This window comes from Leuresthes tenuis, unplaced genomic scaffold (assembly GCF_036924035.1).
Source record: "Leuresthes tenuis unplaced genomic scaffold, fLeuTen1.0.hap1 SCAF_6, whole genome shotgun sequence".
NCBI classification, from domain to species: domain Eukaryota; kingdom Metazoa; phylum Chordata; class Actinopteri; order Atheriniformes; family Atherinopsidae; genus Leuresthes; species Leuresthes tenuis.
The window spans coordinates 20,971,208-20,990,253 of NW_027325360.1; the positions used below are offsets into that span (position 1 = coordinate 20,971,208).

Below are 19,046 nucleotides of genomic sequence, written 5' to 3' on the forward strand. Positions count from 1 at the left end.
CTCCAGATCCGCTTCCATAGGAATGCCCCCATAGTCAGGCCTACTGCTGACTCACCAGCTGTTGCTACACCTGAGATGGCCCAGCATGAGACCCCACTCACCCAGCTAAACAGGCTCTCCCTGCAGCGAAGCGTGGAGACTAATAAAATATGCAGCAGGACAGGGATCGTCAAACGAACAAAGTTTGCGTACCATGTGTTTCTATGCATATCTTGTAGACAGTAAGACACTGAGTGATGGTGAAACTATTGTCATGGACTTATGGATCGGAGCTAAGAAGATATAAAAATAATTCAGATATTTCCCAGATTTATAGAGCAATTAGTGTATAAGGCACCTAAATGAACCTAAAATGACAACAAGCAAAGTGCTCTGGCTTGGCGAAATTTAGATAATATGAAATAAATTCCCAACACCGTGTGTGGAGGAAGCCAGGCAGTAAGTCTCACATTTTAAACATAATATATGGCACCCTACATGGTGATGGCAGCATTGTGTTATGAGGTTATTTTTCCACTACAGGGGCTGGGAGACTAGTCAGGTTAGAGAGGAAAACATAGACAGACAGAGAACTAGAGTGAAATTTTGAGTGAAAACTTCAGGCTGACAAGAAAGGTTTATTTTTTAACACAACAACAGCCACTACACTGTCAACAAAACCCAACTAGTCTGGACTTGTTTCCAGGTCTCTATACTTGTATGCATTTTTTTGTTGTATTGTTTCTAAATTGAAGAGGGGAAAGGAACTGAGTCTGTTTTAAGATGAGCCTGAAATATTAAAAAAATGTGGAAAACTTGAAAAAGTTCAAAAACTGACTGTCAGCATTGCAAATACTCCACACTTACATCAGGTATGCAGGCACCAGTGAATCCAAAAAGCCCATTGGCATTGTCACTCTTCATGACTCGCAAAATAGCAGTGGGTCTGGGAAAGGGGAGGCGTGCTCCACCGTGCACTGCCACCAATTGTAGATAGAACACCTCCTCTCCCTCATCTTCCTCATCGTCCCGGACCTCCACCACAAATGACTTCTGCCGCTCATCCTGCCGGTAGCGTAGGTAACCTGAGATGTTGCGCAGGTCTGATTTAGCAGGTTGAGTGTGGAGTTCATGGATATGGCTGCGGTTCAGCTTAGTGTGGTACAAGCGTACGTCCTGGAGAAGGCCAGTGTAGCGCTGTTCACCTTCAAGATCTGACCCAATAAGCAATGGAGCAGGTCCTGGAAGACAAATACAAGAAAACATTGCCTATCATTTCCTTTTGAGCATTTTCATGACTTTGAAGAAAAACATGTTGTGTAAGTCATCTGGAAAAACGTGTATTTACTCTCTTAAAGTAATTTGAACAAGTTTCAGTGGACCTTTCAAATGCTGCTCCCAAACAGCTTGGACTCCTTCAGTTGTTACTGTTGGATTGTTTCATGCTTTGAAAGTTACACAATGACAAACTTTTATAAAATAACACGAGTACACACATTACTTGATTTTATTTTATTTTATTTTAAAGTTAAATCTACTTTTTTCCATGAGCCCATTTTTTTGCTTTGAACATACTGAGACCATAGCAACTACTAATGGCTAATGGCATAAATCTAGCTGTAATTATACTTTTGCGTTAAAGTTCAGCTAAAATAACAAGGGTCGTATAAGCCAGTTATTATTAATGGTGGAACTAATTTGGATATTTTGGTTGGAAAGTATTGGAACTGCAAAACAGAATCTTGATTAAGGCCACAAGCTGCGTAGGTCCAGCTCTTTCTCATTACTCATTTATATGCTTACACCTCTCACGCCTATCACTTTCTGTACTTGTACAAAAAGTGACAAATGAGGGAAATCTGCCCGAGTGAGCAAGCACAAAGCCCTGACACAAAGCACTCCATCTGTGAGTTGAGTTTCCAGTAGGAGACAATAACATGACATGACTGATTATTATGTGTAAATCTACTGTGACTGGTGACTTAGCCAAAGAGGTATTAGAATATTTCCCTTCAGTGAGCTTTTGGTTAAATACAGGCTAATGTCTGCACTAATTACTGAGAATAAGAAGAAAAGAAGATGCCAAAGGATGCCCTTTAGCAGTTACAATGTCCAGCAGTGCTGAGGATACGCAGCCACTCAAGCATTGCAGAGTCCAGGGAGTGTAGAACAAAGAGATAGCAACTGAGAGGTGGGTGTGTATGAGTCCTCATGCATTTCTATGTAAGAGCTTTAGACATCTGTAATTACATGAAAAATAAAAGAGACCTTAGAAACCTCTTTCATATTATTTGCCATTGGAAAACATTTTGACATTGAGGAAATCATTTATAAGAAAATTGGTTAGACACAAGCCTTTTCCCAACTTCCCTCTAAAACTGTTTGGTTGCTCAACTATTATTGTTATTGGTTATTGGTGGAACACAAAGCTAATGCATAGAGCCAAGTTATGATCCTAAAACCAAATGTATTTTGGTCAATCAAATCATGGGGAACAAGTTCAAATGTCAGGACAACTTATGCCAAACACAAATAAATAAAACCACTTGTTGCAAACTAAAAGTAACAAGTAAAACAATATGAAAATATTACAATATACTGCTGCAGCCAAGGTATAATCACAACACCCAATGCATTTGTGGTGATCTCTGGAGATTTTAGCCCCTTTTTCTTCAACACTTTATACTATAATTATAAGAATATAATTTCCCTTTTTGGGATTAATGAAATATTAACACGAACAGTTTTCTAACTTGCTTTGGCTCTATTACTGAATGAGATTTTTCTTTTTCTAAAACAAAAAGTTCAAATCTCTGAGCAGTTAGAGATTCCATTGTCTTCAATTTTCAAACGAATAATCTGAGCCCTGATGGGTCTATTCTCAGTGAAGATGTCATACTCTTCACAAATTCTAAGACTTATTTCATTGTTTGAACAATGCAAAATGATCTATTAGGTTGTCAAAATTATGTGTTTTCCATTAAGAAAAGTCGGCAAATGACCTGCCAAGTGACAGTACTGAACTAAGAATCTCTTGCGCTGAAAGAGCAAAGTTTGTAAAGAACATTTCCAGGGTTTTGTCCACTACAGCTTCAATGATGTAATATGCAATACCATACAATGACTATGTTCTGACACACAAGTAGCATGTTTTGGATGAGTTACTGCCTTACGGACATGGAACAGGGTTTTGATGTGCCATATAATACTTATGATAACTTCATAGAGAATATCAAATCTGTTTTTTTTTTTTTAAAAAGAAGTCAAAGCCAAATAAAGAAAAACTAATAATGGTTTTAAAAAGAAACTCACCATCTTTGATGCCTTCTCCTTTGATGCTCCTCAGGCCCCCAGGTATAGAGGTCCCATCCAAGAAGAATTCAATAATACCATCATCAACTGTAATGATGATTTGGAGCCACTTATTATCCTCTACAAACTTCTCAGCAGTGGCCCGGGCCACTTGGGTGTTATTTGAACCTATTACTGTATAGTACAGCATCACTGTGACATGAGACTCATTGGTGTGGACCTTTACACCATAATACAAGCTCTCATTTTTAGTTCCTTTGGACACTATGAAGCCGTCAGTGTTTGGTGTGGGCACCAGCCAAGCAGAGAAGCTGAAGTTGCCAATGGCAGCAGGTGCATCTTCAGGAGAGATGGTCCCATAAGCTCCTGGAAGCCCAGAGAAAAACCAAGAGTCTGTGGCTGAGTGGTGTCTCCTAGCATAAGGCTTGAGCTCAACCTCATCTGGGAAAGAAGCTAGAAGCAGCAGGTCATCCATGAGAGGAAGACCCTGTGGGAAGCGTCCAGACACGATCTCCCAGGAAACCCGCACGTCACCAAAGGTGCCCTGCTGTCGGAGAATGGTGAAGGAAGAAACATCCCCCATATCATCTTCAGAGAGTACGTCTTCGGCTACTTCTTGATCGAGGTCATTGTCAGCGATGGCAAAGACACCAAATGGATCATCATTGAAAGGGATGAGAACTGAGACATTCAGAGAAGTTTCGGCAAGTCGTCCACCTTCTCCTGGGTAACCACCTTGAAGAAATTATAGACGAGGCTTTGCAAGTTTTCAAGACAATAAAAAACATTTGCAAAAACTTCCCGCTAAAAATTCAAATTTAATGTTAAGTTCAGATTTGACAATTTCACCTTTTGCTCACCTGAGATATTTACAAGCCTGAGGACAAAGAATTCATTGAACTCTGGGAGTTTATCTGAGATGGCCTCAAGGACGATAGGCTTGGTCTCTTCTCCTGTGGAGAATGTGATGGAGCCTGATATGTTTGTAAACTCCAGATTTTCTTCAAGCGGAGTCACTGAGTCATTGGCAAACAACTGCCAAGAGACTGTTACATTACCAAAATGGCCCCTTGCTCGAAGTACACTGGAGCAGAAGAAAATAAGAGTGATCATTTTAGCAAAGAATACAGGTAAAAAGTAAACAATATCAACTGCAAAGGGAAAAATGCATAAGACTTCACAAGTGTTAAAGATGAACTGAGGACCTATTCCTTACTAAAAACTGTTGGTCTTGCCCTCTTCGACAGGTTTCTCTATAGATTCCAAAGAGAAAATTCCATTGGCATCATCGTTGGCTTCAATCACAACAGTAGCAGTGTCTGCTCCATACACAACGGCATCACCTGTGTGCACACATACATTCTTATACAACCTCAGCTATCAGAAGAATTAGAGTGGAGCTATGTGCTTTTTTTTTTTAAACCCAAAAACATTCCCACAATACTGATAACCTTTCATAAGCTCCTGGCCTACATCAAGTTGCTAGACTACAAGTGCATGGTATCAACCATGCCAATCTGTTCATAATTACAAAGGCAAAACAAAGGGTGTAAGGCTTTAATATGAGTTTGGTTGTCTTTAAACATTAGGGTGTCTAATTTTAAGACAATCCCTGCCAGGACAAAGCAATGTCATAAACCAGAGCTGTATAAGTAAATAGACAAAGGTCAGTGTAGTGGTCACTCTGATAATTAAACTGTCCAGCTGGGGCCCACCTGTCCATCATTCTAATGCATGAAAGACAATACTGGGACAAGGACAGCTTCCAGTGTATTGACAATTACAGAAAATGCAGTGCATCCTTACTCCTCAGGAGTGTCTTCTCCTTTTTGTTGTTGCCTCATGTTTCTTCATTTTGGGTCTTTGGACTGCTGGACTTCTGTTCACCTCATGTGTTTGACCTCTGCTTATACATCAAAATGAATTCTAGACCTTTCGCTGTTGACTTTCTTTAACTTGTCAGGGTCTGTACATCCCTGCTCTAATATATTCAGCTGGTTTAAATGGAAGCTCACCAGTGGCATTGTAGAGAATGATGTAAAAAGGTTCATCAGTCTCAGGTATGTCGTCATCTTCAACAGCAACAGAGATGTTCTTCATCTGTTCACCCACGTCATACACCAACAGTGTGTCATTAGTCAGTACAGAAAAGTCATCCTGTGACGCGCCACCATACTCCACTCGATACATCACTGTTGCCACAATGTCAGCTTGCCCTGCCCTCAGAACCGTGAAGTTGGCAACCCCTCCTTCGTGAATACGCACAATTACAGGTTCTGAGGTGGGATGTTGGAGCAGGGGGAGGGAGAGATGACAGAGAAGAGAACTGAATCATTGTAAATATAATGTACAAATAATAGTTCTTTAGAGGATCCTTCACACACATAGATAGATAGATAGATAGATAGATAGATAGATAGATAGATAGATAGATAGATAGATAGATAGATAGATAGATAGATAGATAGATAGATAGATAGATAGATAGATAGATGATAAAAATCATTACCAGAAAAATAAATGGGGTCATCATTCTTATTTATCCTTAAATTGGCACTGACTATGTTTCCCAGTCTTGCTCCACCTGTTGCATTTAACAGTGTGACGGTGAAATTCTCCATGTCTTCAGGAATCTTAGACAATACATAAATAAAAAAAGATAAATAAACTAAAACAGGAAAATGTAACTCAACTGCTGACTGCACGCATTTATACATTTATTTTAACATTTTTACCTCATCTGGCACAGAAAACAGAGTGAGGTTTTTCAAGTACTCTCCTTCTTTAAAGGTGATGTTTCCCTGGAGAGGGCTGACATCTCCGGACAGGGCCGGCTCTACAACCCAAGACACTGACACTTCTTCAAAGTGACCTCTGTTCCTCGCAACAAGGTACACAGCTGAAGGAGAAGTAAAATAGACAGAGATGATCTACTTATGTACTGAATGTTACTTGTATGTGCTGATGTTGTGTATGCCTATCCCAGCAGTCATCGGGCGGGAGGCAGGTACACCCTGGATAGGTCACCAGTCCATCACAGGGCCACACAGAGACAAACAACCACACACACGCTCGCACTCACTCCTAAGGACAATTTTAGAGACACCAATTAACCTAACATGCATGTTTTTGGACGGTGGGAGGAAGCCGGAGTACCTGGAGAGAACTCACGCATACACGGGGGAAAAAATGCCAACTCCACACAAAAAGGCCCCAGCCTGGAGCTGAACCTGGAACCCTCTCGCTGTGAGGCGACGGTACTAACCCTAACAGTATGCTAGTTCTCTAAATGTAAACATATGTGTTGACCAGGGTAGTGTATTTACAAAGTATGTTATACTCTATAAGTTTATTAAAGCACTTATTAAACAGTATATAGAAAGCTCATGAAACATGCACGTGAAAGTCAATTTGTTCTTTCTGATTCCCTGCAATCAGGTCCATTTTAAGTGTCAATGAGATTCCACTTAACATAGTAAATTATCACTTTTATCGCAAGTACCCTTGTGCACCAGGTTGCCTCTGCTCTCATCGATGACCACTGTCAGTTCTGACTGGATGAACTCAATGACTCCAAAAGGGTCGTCGTTCTTTCGCACGGTGATGTTGACCTCCCTGTGGTTGCCTAGACGACTGGGTGGAGTGCTGTGGCTACTAAGTACCACAGAGAAAGTCTCATCCAGCTGTATGAAAATACAGATACACAAAAACACATGCACACACTTGTAAAAGGTAAAGAATAATAATTACAACAATAATATTTTGTTAGAAACACAGGTTTCTTGAATCAAACAAGGGTACCTTGTGAAATTAAAGCTTAAAGGATGCCTTATTCCAACTAGACTAGAATAAGAAGTAGGGTAACCATGAAATGTTTTCATGAATACAAAAAACAAAATTACACAAAATAAACCAATGAGTCATGTTCTTACCTCAGGTATCCCATCAGGCTTTGCGACTAGTGCAACCACTACCTCTCTCTCCCCAGGTTTAAACTCCAGGATACCTGTAGCACCGTAGAATTCAGTGCTGCCTGAAGGCATGACAGCATATCGTACCAGCTGTTTCAGAAGTTGTCCCTGAGCTCTGACCACGTGCAGTTCCACAGCCTCACCCTCCTGGGTTTACAAGGCAGACATATAAGCATGCAGGGGAGAGAGAAGAATGAGAAGATAAATATCTGTTTGTTCTACTCCATGAAGCTATAGGCTATATTATTTTTCAATTTGGAAAAGACTAGACTGGCTCAACATGAACAACTCTGGACTCTCAGGACAGCAGATGTTTGGGGAAATCTTTAAATATAGTACACCTCTTTCTTTCCATGTGACAAACAGTCAATGCTGACAGTGACCCTGTTTATCGGCTGCAGCTATACCGACTTCATTGCAACAAAGATTAAGCACTAAATTCCATGTACAGTTTAAGCCATGTGTTACAACCCTCCAAAAGTTTCATGACAGTACACTCTGACACTGGTACACCTCCAGGGTTTAAAGCGTTATTGTATGTATCACTTTACAGTGACACTGATTAAATACTATATAGACTTGTTTTAGTAAAGTTGTATAGTTTTTGCTGCAGTCTTAAACTTTGACTTACATTAATAAGCCATGGCCCTCTGGAGAACTGAGAGAACTCAAACACTCCTCCAGGGTCATCGTTCTCCATGATGATAATCTTTCTGCTGGTGAAGCCAGCTTTCAGGATCTGATTCTCGACATTACTCCTGTGATGCAAAGTTAAACACACACAAATAAAATCAGACATATGCACATGCATAGTATTAGACCATATCAGCAGGTGATTATGACTGGAACATTGATAAAAAAAAGGTTTTTGTAAAATATTTGTCACTCCATTGTGGAGCAGCTTCATGGTGCAGCAGATGACAGCTCTGACGTGGCAGTATCTTGGAGTTTTGCTTTAGTTAAAGGTTGTCAAACTCTGCAACATTAAGCAACAGTAATAAGAATAACTGAAGGGCTCAGCTTGAACTTTAACATCTCAATACATTCCTTGTATTGTCTGATGTTCATTATTAACTCCATATGCTGAACCCCTGCTGTTTAAACCACTTTTAATAACAATGTCAATCAACGGCGTGTCTGAATCTTTCTAACTCCACAGGGGTGTGTATATGTGTGTACGCTGAGAAAATTGGAGCCAAGCAAGCATAATATAATGGGCATTACAAAGAGATGACATACAAAGACGGACTGAGGCACTCCAAACATTCACAGCCAAGGCGCTGCATGCATAAAAACATTGCCATCTTTAAAAAGCTACATGATCAAGGCTGTTTAAATTGGAGCAAAAACACATAATGAGGTTTCTGTATCTAGACTTGAGAAAACACCCCTTTTTAATCCAGTTTTTTCACACTATTGCAGAATCCCCCTCGTCCCCACGTTGACCAAAGACCCCAGAAATCCTGAAGTAGGCCCTTCTTTGAAAAACAAAGACTTGATTCAAGTAACACAAAAGGCCCAGGTTCACTCCACTCTCCACTTACCCAAAGTACACTATAAAGCGTGCAGTCTCCACCCTGCAGCGGAGGAGTGGGAGGGAGATAAAGCCACCGTTCTCATCAGAATATGGACAAACAGATGAACCCACCCTAATCACTCTCCAGCATGCACAAGTTTCACAAGTACACCAAAAGAGGACTGGAATCAATCCAACAAGACTAATCTCTTGCATATCTTGCCTCAAAAACACCACACACAACTCCTACAGGATATAATATCAAACTTACTGTGTAGATCTGATATGCTTTTTACGCCCTAAGTAAAGTAATTAGAATTAAATTTAGACTTAAGACATAATATTGAGTAACTATAACTTTTCCCCACCTATCTAGAGTAAGCAGTAAGGTTTCGTTGACTTCGGGAATATTGTCAGCCAAGATGGTAAGATTGATGAAGGCATCACTCTGCCCAGAGAGAAAGACAACAGAGCCGTTTAACGGCTTCAGGTCATCAGCAGTTACATCCGCGTGATTGGCTTCAGTTGGCTGAAGGCTCCAGAACACTACAGCCTGACCGTCTGTCCCATCACGCCGCAGAGGAAGGCTCACCTGCACCAAACATCATCAGAATAAACCTCTAGTACATAAGCACAAACACAGCACTGAACTTATATCAGAGTTAGTGACTTATATGGTGGCTAAAGACAAGCGTTACAGAAATAAATGTGGTAGTAATGTATTTGCTCTTGTTGAAAACAGAGTTCATATCTTACCGTGGTAGAGTTGCTGTCCTCTGGTTCATAAAGAATCACTGTAGCGTTGCTTGTAAAGCCAATTTCCCCATTTGCAATGTCAGGGGTAACAGTTAAGGTCAGGTTTATGGGTCCACCAAACCTTGGGCTGTTTGATGAAATTAAAGGACTGATATCAATCAGCTCCAAGGTATTCAACTAGAAATAAACAAAGCAGGAAACTCAATTTACAGAAGGCCCAAACAGGAAAAAACACTGATAGACACGCAGGAGGCCATGTTAATGTGATATAAAGACAGTTGTTTCTGCTTTGCCACTTTTTAAGGTTGCTCTCTTAATTTATACGTGTGCATGTATGTGGTAAAGTACTGAAGCCGAAAGCGTGTGAAGTGACTGAGGTGCTATAGAATGTGAAGAAGGCTTTTCTGGTACTGTGCCAGCTTTAAGGACCAGTTGATGTTTGTTTGGACAGTTAGAAAGATCCCATAGAACCATGCCAGACCCAAGTGCCAATGTCAACCTATTCACACATGCAAACGAGGCACTTAAAGTTTGGATAGCACTAATTTAGCCAGAAGTGGAAACATCAACAGAAGAAATGCATTTTTAGATGTGCAAGCAAAATGCTGCTGTCAAAATACAGATTTAGAAATCATACAATGACAACAGAGGAAAATAAATCATCTTGTTTCCAGTCTTGTTACCTGTATTAAGAAATTAGCTCCATTCTGCAGAAAAGCATCATTCCTGATAGGCAATGTGACATGGACCATCCGTTCACTGGTAAACACCACATTAATAGTCCTGCTAACATTTAGAACTTGGTCATGGGCCAGTGCTGGGTCTATTGGACCTGCAGGAATGTAGAGGGCGGTAAGTGCCATAGACACATCACCCAGTGTACCACCATCTCTCACAAAATTTAGCGACAGGAATCGGCCCTCCGGTTGGCTCTGGATGCTCTGCTCTTTGGTCGGGTCAAACCGAAAGAGCCCATAGACATCATCACTGTCCTGGATGTAGAACACCATCTTGGAAAAGAATGGAAGAATATCAGAAAAAATAGTAAGAATGAAATCAACAAATGAGAATAGGGAAAGAAAGTCATTCATGTCACATTTTTACAAATGAATGAATAAATGATCAAAAGCCAAACTATGTTGTGGAAAATACAAATCCTTCTAGCCTTTTTAGTTAAACTCAGAATGGTTACATGCACAGTTTAGTTGAGCTACGGTTGCAGCTCAACTAGGCCATTTAACTGAACCCCTGCCCTTGTCCCAGTGTATCTGCACTGAAACAGGATTAATTTATTGACTGAAGTATGTCTGATGCTGCGAAGCTTTGGGTTGTGTGAGAACACGTAAAATACATTCTGCAGCTAACTCTCTTTGTGGTAGATCATCAGACAAATAAGTATAGCTGAATCTACTGCACAGACGTTGTCTTCAAGTAGCTTGAAAGGTGATTTTGTGTAATGACGCTGCAGTTATAAATTCAGGACTTTATTGGAGTACAGTGACCGTCTGGAAATGCTTTAATGGGCTGATTTTCAAAAACAATTTCTTATCCGTTTTGCTATCTGGCAAATGAAAATCAAACATACTATGCAAATGAGAGCAGCTTTTTCTCACAAAATTTTAACAAAAATATGAAAAAATGGAACTTGTGCATGTGCAGAAGAGGGAGCATGTGCAAAGGCTCTAGGCTCATTTGAATATGGCCGAGCATATACATGCATACTGGTTTGATCCCTAAAAGCATTATCTGAGTGGTTAGCCTGAGGCCAGTGCAGTGAGGAAGGAGTGGATGGATCTTCAAGCTATGTGGGGGTAATTGAAATGAAGCTGGGATTTACCATAAATTGCATTGGAGGATTTTGTTGTGTTTCCTGTTTTGGCGTTACTAAGATTGCATCTTGGTCATAAAAAGAGAGGTAAGGAACTAAAACGGCAAAGGAATTATGTGAGACTGAAAGTAGTAAACCAGAGCCCTGAGCTAACTTTAGAGAGGCATCCTCTTTAATTAACCCTGCTAAGATTGCTAGAGTAGTTTCCATAAGCGTTAAACTGTGGCTCATTCATTTCCCTCACGCAATTCCCTAAAGCATGCCTGACACACTCATGACAGTTGATTTACAGCTAACTGTAACTTGTATATATTTTTTGTGTGTTGTATACATCCTTTGCAACTTTAATGACAACAACTGTTTAAGTTATTTGTTTATTCTTAAGTAATCTTCTGCTGAGACAAATTGCTCTGCACAGATGGCAAACAGACCCAGCACTCCTAGCAGAGTGCTGTTCTGGTGTTTGTACGTGACATCTTATGCCTTCAAAATAAACAAGACTTAGATCTGCCCACTGCTTTCACACATGGCCAAGAGGTTTGGACAAAAATGGAAGCCATAAAAACCTGTCACCACTGCACCCACTCTTAAAAAAGAAAACACTGAGTCACCACACACAGAGCGTGCCTGCTGTTTCCGTTTTGTTTTGATTTAGCCACATTAAAGGAACACCCATAGAGCAAAGTTACGCATCAAGGGGTCGACTTTTGCAGAATGTGCCAAGTTTCTAACTGTGGCTTACAGTAGGTCATACGCAAGCACACAGATGCATAACACGTGCAGAGTCATCTACAGGATATGTTCTCTAACAAGTGCAGCCTTTTGTCTCTCACACTAACACAAAACATTAAAAGATCTCATCTAAACTGACCTCCATGGGTTCATCGACCTCCGCATTTCCGGTAACAGTGCTGGGCAGCAGTTTGAGAACAAAGGCCTCTGCTTCTTCGGGTTGATCATCTGCCACAATGTTTATTGGAATCACGGCAGTCACTTGACCTGCAGCAAATCTCACGGTCCCCAACTCTGGCCTTAAGTCCACTGACACTGATGAGGGATCACTGGAGTTTCTGCTGATGGACCAGTTGGCAGACACGGCGCCATAGCTTCCTCCGTTTCTTACAATAACGATGCCATCAAATCTGAGGGAGAGATAACCTTGGATGTAAATTCTTCGTTTTCATTTTGGCACATTTGCCAAACATAATTCTTCATAACATACAGCCGATTAAAGCTGTGTTAGAAAAATTAGAGAGTCCATTGTTTTTTTATAAGAGCTTTTCAAGTATATGAAAGTTTTCTACCTCTGAGTCAGATCTTCATTGATGATGATTGGCTGAAAAAGAGCACTGCTGCTAATTGACAGGACTCCGTAAGGCTTATCATTGGGCTCGATGGTCACTAGCACGGCATTAGGTGATACTAGAACAGCATCTCCTCTGATAGTGTCCTCCAGCAGCACTAGATGGAAGGATTCTGCAATTTCTGGCACATCATCATCGGTGATGTTGAACAGAAGGCTGGTTGTGTATACAAATGGAGGGAATGTAACTGTTCGGACCGGTTGTAAGTCGAGGAAATCCACAGCTGGAGTGGCACTACCCAGTCCTTCACCACTCACCACCATGTAATCTATGGAGACCTAAAGAGAGTATGGTCCAGACAGTTTATATAAATTTGCCTTAAGCTTATCGCTTTTTTCTCTGCATCAAAATGGTGGGTTGGATGTTAACAATTTAAAGATTAAACAGTCAAAGTTCTAGGTAAACATATAAATGGACCATTAAAAAGCAACCTCAGTGTCATCTGAGCCGATGAGTGGGCCGTCCTCAGTCAATCGGCCACGGGTCACATTGAGGGCAATAACTCCAGCAGACTCTGGCACAGCCATGACGGAGTGGGAGAACCGCAGAGGGCTGTCATTTCGCCGGATTCTCAGTTGGACACTGCTGGCATTGGGCCTGAGTAGGGCCCCACCTGCCACACTCGTTAGCCTTACTGAAAACACTTCATCGTCCTCTGGGACCTGGTTCACAGAGAGAGCATGACCCATCAAACAATTACATGGCTCAAAATTCTGAATATGTAACATGCAAAAAGATGAGTACAAATATGTGTTTTTATTTTCAAAACTGAAAAGATGTTGTGGGATTCACGCAAATGCTTCAATTTATGAAGTCGAAAAGCATAGTGCGGTCAGACTAGCTTTTACAAAGCATGCCACCGGAATTTTGATCCCACTTTTGACAGTCAATTAGCAAACGTGGCAAAGTTGAAGACACTGATGAAGAGACAGATGGAAAATGATTTGGATTATTTGAAAGTAAGATTGAGAGGTTATTTCAGTACCTGGTCATCCTGAATGAGGATATCAAAGTGCACTATAGCCTGTCCTACAGGGATGGTGATGTTCCCTCTATCTGGACTGAGATCCTCAATAGCAGGGTTGGGGCCATCAGAGATCTACCATGGGAGGATAGGAACAAGAACCACAGAGAAATGTATATTCTGACATTATAATGTGCTGTATGGGAGTTTTAATTTGCTATCAACATGTTAAAAATGTTTTATATTCATAAATCAGTGGAATGATCTAACAAAAGTGTATATAAAATTAAGCTTGTTTGTCAGAGACGCATCTGTAATATTTTGAATCCTCGACTTCTACATATAGTGTAGCAAACTTGATAAATGAATGAACATAGTCCTCTCACCTCAAAGTTTACAGTCACAGTCCCATATGTTCCCTTGTCTCTAATTAGGGTGAAAGGCACGTAATGGTTCCTTCCTCTGGATTCTTGAACAATAATCTCCTCAGTCTGAGATGAAAACAGAAAAAGAACCTCAATCAGTTCACCTTAAACAAATTCAACGCATTTCCTTGATGTAAATTGGAATCAACTAATCTTAAACTTTTTAAAGACTGTAGGACCAAACAAAAACGTCTTCACGCTTACATTTTAAGCAAAATTCATATAAGTCAAGTTAAGTCAAATTTATTTGTATTGCACATTTCCTGTACAAAACAATTCAAAGTGCTTTACATAAAATAAAAGCATTTCAGCGTGGGGAGTGGCAGAAGCATTGAAAACGCATAAAAGAATATAGAGCGAAACAAACAAAATAACTAAAAACATACATTAATTAAAGATTAATTTTAGATGATGAGTTTCTTACTGAATTGAAGGCAATTATTCCAAAGGCATTGTCATTGGACAGGATGGTGATTGTTGCCTTGTTTGGTGTTCCCAGTGTCACACCATTAGAGGAACTCTGAAAAAAGAGGAGAATTTGAATGGTTAAATGAAAGCATTTACGTTCATGTCCCTCTAACCTGCCCCGACAGTTAATCCTGAAACTCATGCTCATGTGAAAGGCCAGAGGATCTCTCTTATCCACTGTCTAATCTTCATTCTTATGCTCCCACTGAGCAGCCCTGGTGAGAAGGCACAAAGACAGGAAGTGCTGCTTTCAGGCCGGTTGATTTGTCAGGTTATCTCTCTGCAGGATGCCTGTTAAGGAGTTGTACTGTGTTCTGTCATTCGGCTCTCAAATCTGGCAAAGTTAAAGTTAACAGCATGCTTAAAATCATACAGTGATTTCACATGGATTTTAAAATGAGCAGAAATGATAACCTGGCTTTTTTTTATTAGACAGAAAAAAGCACTTCATGGACCAACTGTGTTCACATCTACCATGGCTGGACTTTTGAAGTAAAGAACTCTTAAAGTCCACCAAAACTTCTACAATCCTCCTGAGACCTTTATGAAAACTACAAACATTGATTTTCTTTATCAAGCTGAAAATTCCTACCAAAACTACCATATGAATACATCTGTGAGCATTACGGCGAAAGCATGCAAATGACAAAATATAAAACAAGAGAGGATGTGGGACTCTTTTTCATCCCTCTATTCCAAAAACGCTCTCCTGCACTCTTACAGAGCTTTCTTTCTGATGCAGAGCCCTTGTTGCAGATCAGCTCACAGACAAAGAGTACACATGCTCTCACAAAGTCAAGTCACCGAGCGACCCAGAAAGCTATTCACTCATATTCACACTGACAAACTCCTGTGCCCGGCTGTATAGATTCTAAAAAAATCAGTGACACAAAGACAAAACTTGGTTTCTTAAAAGCCAGCGTTGTTAAATATGATACAACCTACTGTGTGTTTCTATATTTTGTTATTGCACCTGTTATAGTTGACAACAATTCAGCCTTTTTTCTGTCATACTCAGCTTCTAACAAAATGAGAACAATATCTAGTATTGAAGCGGATTTAGCTGCCAGAAGTGATAAATGTCTCTAGATCAGCCCTTTTTTCACATTGTTGTGTGATCTATGACCCCCATGCAGCACACATTCATCCTCCCGACAGCCGTCCAGTAAGCTGATAGGCTAGCATTTGGCATGGGCTTTGTCTCTGCTGTAGTGTAAACAGACTGTGTAAGTGGGCCTCATCTGGTCTTTCACTATAGTGACAGGCTAAATATGGGTCTGTGCTACTGGATTTTAACCAGATGTTAAAGGCAGCTTTGAATTAAAAACAAAAAATAGTCACTCTTGCTACCAGCTGTTAAGAGTTACTTTTGTAAATGCCCACAGACAATCAGTGATTCACAGTGACCTTTATCTTAAGTCTTTGAGGGGTACGATGGGCTGACAGCAAGACATGCCCTACCCCAGCTCATCAATCAAACTTGACAGCTAAAGGCTGCATGAAACCATGGAGATTGTCTCTAGGTGCAAGGCATCCTATCTTGTGATGGTAATTTATTTGACAAGAGTTTACAATGTATACCAACCAACATTTTTTTCTAAACTTTAAAGCATCAGTAGTTAACTTAGATATCACTGTACACAAGAGTAAATGCATGATAACTGCTAAAAAAAACTATATTTACATGCCATCTGTCCAACTTTTTTTTAAAATCTTTGGGTAACAACATCTATCATGAAGTTACATGTACCTTCTGATGATATGGTGCTATTGCTTTTAGTGGCAACGTCTCAAAATGCTTTGAAAGATTTTCATATCCTTGGTTCTCATTGATTGCTGTCTTTCACCGTCAATGCTGTTTCTTTTCGCTAAAGTACTTTTTAATTAGGTGTATCACAATATCTGGTCCCGCGCAGGCCAGCCTTGCAAAAGTATCACAGAGCAGAAACATCAAAGACCCAGCAGCGCTGAGCCACCCAAGGTTTACTGCGAGACGCCTCCAGTTCACACTGCTTAGTAGCTACGGCTTATGCTTCAAGGGGCAGAATCAGAAGAGTGAGAATGGGTTTTGTAGGAAGAAACTTGGTGATCCAGAGAAAGGAAAGAGAATGAGGCGAAGGAGGAAAGCCATCTGGCATTTAAGTGCATCATTTTCAAAAATGCAAATAGAAAAAAAAGGGAACTTAATCAAACAAATACACACACATAAAAATTGCAGAAAAACAAGAGACATTCACCTGAAGTTTAAGGTTGAAGGTAAATGTCTCGTCGGCTTCAGGCAACTCATCATCTTTCACAGCAATGAAGATGGTCTTACTGGATTCAGTGGACAGCAGGAAGGCTGCAGCATTAATGGCTTCAAAGTCTCCTGTGTCTGCTCCCTCAAGCTGAGCAAAACAAATAAAACCATTTAACATGAGTAAAAGGCCTGCTTTCCTGCTAAACAAAGTGAAATAATAAATCAAAGTTTGAATCATAAGTTTGAACCCGCGGGGATGCAGGCACATGAAGCATTTACTTAAACAATATGTTTGGTGTTCTCGCATGTTTCAGCTCTTCTTCTGAACAGATGAGATATCATGCTCTACTGGCTTCTCCCTCCTTTCTACTTGTGCCTACTTAATCTTGAGTTTCACCATGTTTATGTCTATTAGTTCTTGATATGATACGGCAGAATCTGATTAAATTCTACAGCTGCAAAGGTTTAATAGCACATGTTACAAAGAAAACTCCTCAACCCAGCTGCAAGGCAAAGCCAATCTGATTTTCAAGACACTGACTGACAGTAGTTAAAACTGACATGCATGTGGATGGCATAAAGCCAAAATCTAGTCTTTACCGCTGTAGTTTTGGCAGACTCGTATTGTTTCCTATTGACTGAGAGACTTCTAAATCCCTAATAATAACAAGGACAAAGGTTCCTCTTTTCTGTAAAAAGTATACCTAAAGTTTGTTGGCTCATTTTTTGTTTGTATACATACAGAAGAATTGTATTGAGAGGTTTCCTACATAACAACGAATAATATTCATCCTCTGATTAAAAAATATTCACTCTTTTGGAAAAAAAACTTGTGTCTTTATTAGAAAAAACATTTTCTTCCATGAGACTGGACACACAAAGCAGCATCAGTGAAAAGCTTGACCTACCAGAACCAAAGCGGTCACATTGACAGGGTCTCCCACTCTCTCCACAACCAGTCGGACCACAGCTGTGCTGCTCTCGTTGACAACAAAGTCAGTCTGTCCCAGGAACCGCAGCGTGGCTGACTCAGAAGTAATGCCAGGGATGGACAGAGCCAGAATCAAACCAGTTAGCAGGAGGACAGGGTGCATTCCTACAAAAAACAAAAAAAGCATATAGAAAGAAGAGGACATCATGGGTAATATATTTAAAAATGAAAATAACAACAGAAGAGAAGAGACCTAATTACAAAGAAACACATTTAGATGGGTTATTTCTACAAATCTGTAATTGTGAACAAAACACTGGAAACACACTTTTGCACAGTTTGCTTGTTGTCTCTGTGTTCTTAACACTAAAGGATGCTGATATTAAAATGGAAAAACACACAGACATTATAGATTTCAACAAACATGGTCTACTGGCAGTACTGAGTGACCAGATGTTCAGGAGGTCTACTGGCTTTTATAATGTAGAGCCAAGGTGGCTTGCAGGCTTGTTGGTCACTGTGGTCTGAATGATTCACCATATTAATCCAAGACTCCAACATGTCCTTGTGTTGTTATAACTATAAATTTGTTGTATTTATTTTCATTTACTATGTATATTTTAATGTCGTTACATTCAGTCATTCTTCACAATATAATAATCGTCCCTGCCCAGCTGCTTTCTTTACGCTTTCATCCCCCTCCCTTTTACGTCTCTCCTCTCTTGCATGTTTCCTCATCTCTCCTCTGCCATCTTCTGCTTTTCTTTCTCACCCTGGATAATCCTTAAGCTGGATGGAGCCAGTTGGACTGAGACAGTTGTCATGGTTAACACAACAAAACAACACAGCATGACAAGTAGGGTGGAGCCAGCTCACAGCTAAATTGGAGCTGCTGCCTCTACCCATCCCATTCATAATCTTCACCACGCAGCCTTGCAAACAGCGAGATCTGTATAATATTAGTTCTTAATTATAAGGTTGAAAATGACCATCAGCAGCTATGGAGGATGAAGTCATGCTGTTTTATTTAATTTCTTTTTTTTTCAAACACAGAAATACTACTCCATTTTTCAAATGTTCCATTGCTGTTACATCAATTCTGGGTTATTCTCAGAGCTGGCGAGTGTTTAAATAGCCACCATCCATCAATCAGTTTGTCAGCTTCAACAGCAGAATAAGACACTGTATCAGCATTAGAAGTTGTGGGTTGACAACTACAGTTAGAATCAATTCATGAGGAGAGGGCGTACATTAGAGTTTGGGGTACAGCCCTAAAGTAAAGGGAGTGTGTGA

The 19,046-nt window shown here is 40.2% G+C and overlaps 1 protein-coding gene across 1 annotated transcript in view; it reads right to left on the reverse strand.

The window, feature by feature from the left end:
• The window catches only part of adgrv1 (adhesion G protein-coupled receptor V1), an 87,708-nt gene extending 69,792 nt beyond the window's left edge, over positions 1 to 17,916 (reverse strand). The window contains exons 1-21 of the mRNA XM_072388146.1: positions 17,731 to 17,916; positions 16,821 to 16,970; positions 14,540 to 14,635; positions 14,077 to 14,181; positions 13,712 to 13,825; positions 13,158 to 13,388; positions 12,667 to 13,004; positions 12,234 to 12,504; positions 10,218 to 10,544; positions 9,535 to 9,711; positions 9,147 to 9,370; positions 7,894 to 8,020; positions 7,224 to 7,409; positions 6,794 to 6,974; positions 6,027 to 6,190; positions 5,801 to 5,924; positions 5,307 to 5,567; positions 4,508 to 4,634; positions 4,152 to 4,375; positions 3,292 to 4,026; positions 847 to 1,220 (exon numbers count right to left, since the gene is read on the reverse strand). Coding sequence (XP_072244247.1) covers positions 847 to 1,220; positions 3,292 to 4,026; positions 4,152 to 4,375; positions 4,508 to 4,634; positions 5,307 to 5,567; positions 5,801 to 5,924; positions 6,027 to 6,190; positions 6,794 to 6,974; positions 7,224 to 7,409; positions 7,894 to 8,020; positions 9,147 to 9,370; positions 9,535 to 9,711; positions 10,218 to 10,544; positions 12,234 to 12,504; positions 12,667 to 13,004; positions 13,158 to 13,388; positions 13,712 to 13,825; positions 14,077 to 14,181; positions 14,540 to 14,635; positions 16,821 to 16,970; positions 17,731 to 17,916 — 4,722 coding nt within the window. The remainder of the gene's footprint in view (positions 1 to 846; positions 1,221 to 3,291; positions 4,027 to 4,151; positions 4,376 to 4,507; positions 4,635 to 5,306; positions 5,568 to 5,800; positions 5,925 to 6,026; positions 6,191 to 6,793; positions 6,975 to 7,223; positions 7,410 to 7,893; positions 8,021 to 9,146; positions 9,371 to 9,534; positions 9,712 to 10,217; positions 10,545 to 12,233; positions 12,505 to 12,666; positions 13,005 to 13,157; positions 13,389 to 13,711; positions 13,826 to 14,076; positions 14,182 to 14,539; positions 14,636 to 16,820; positions 16,971 to 17,730) is intronic.
• Between the last annotated feature and the right edge of the window lie 1,130 nt (positions 17,917 to 19,046).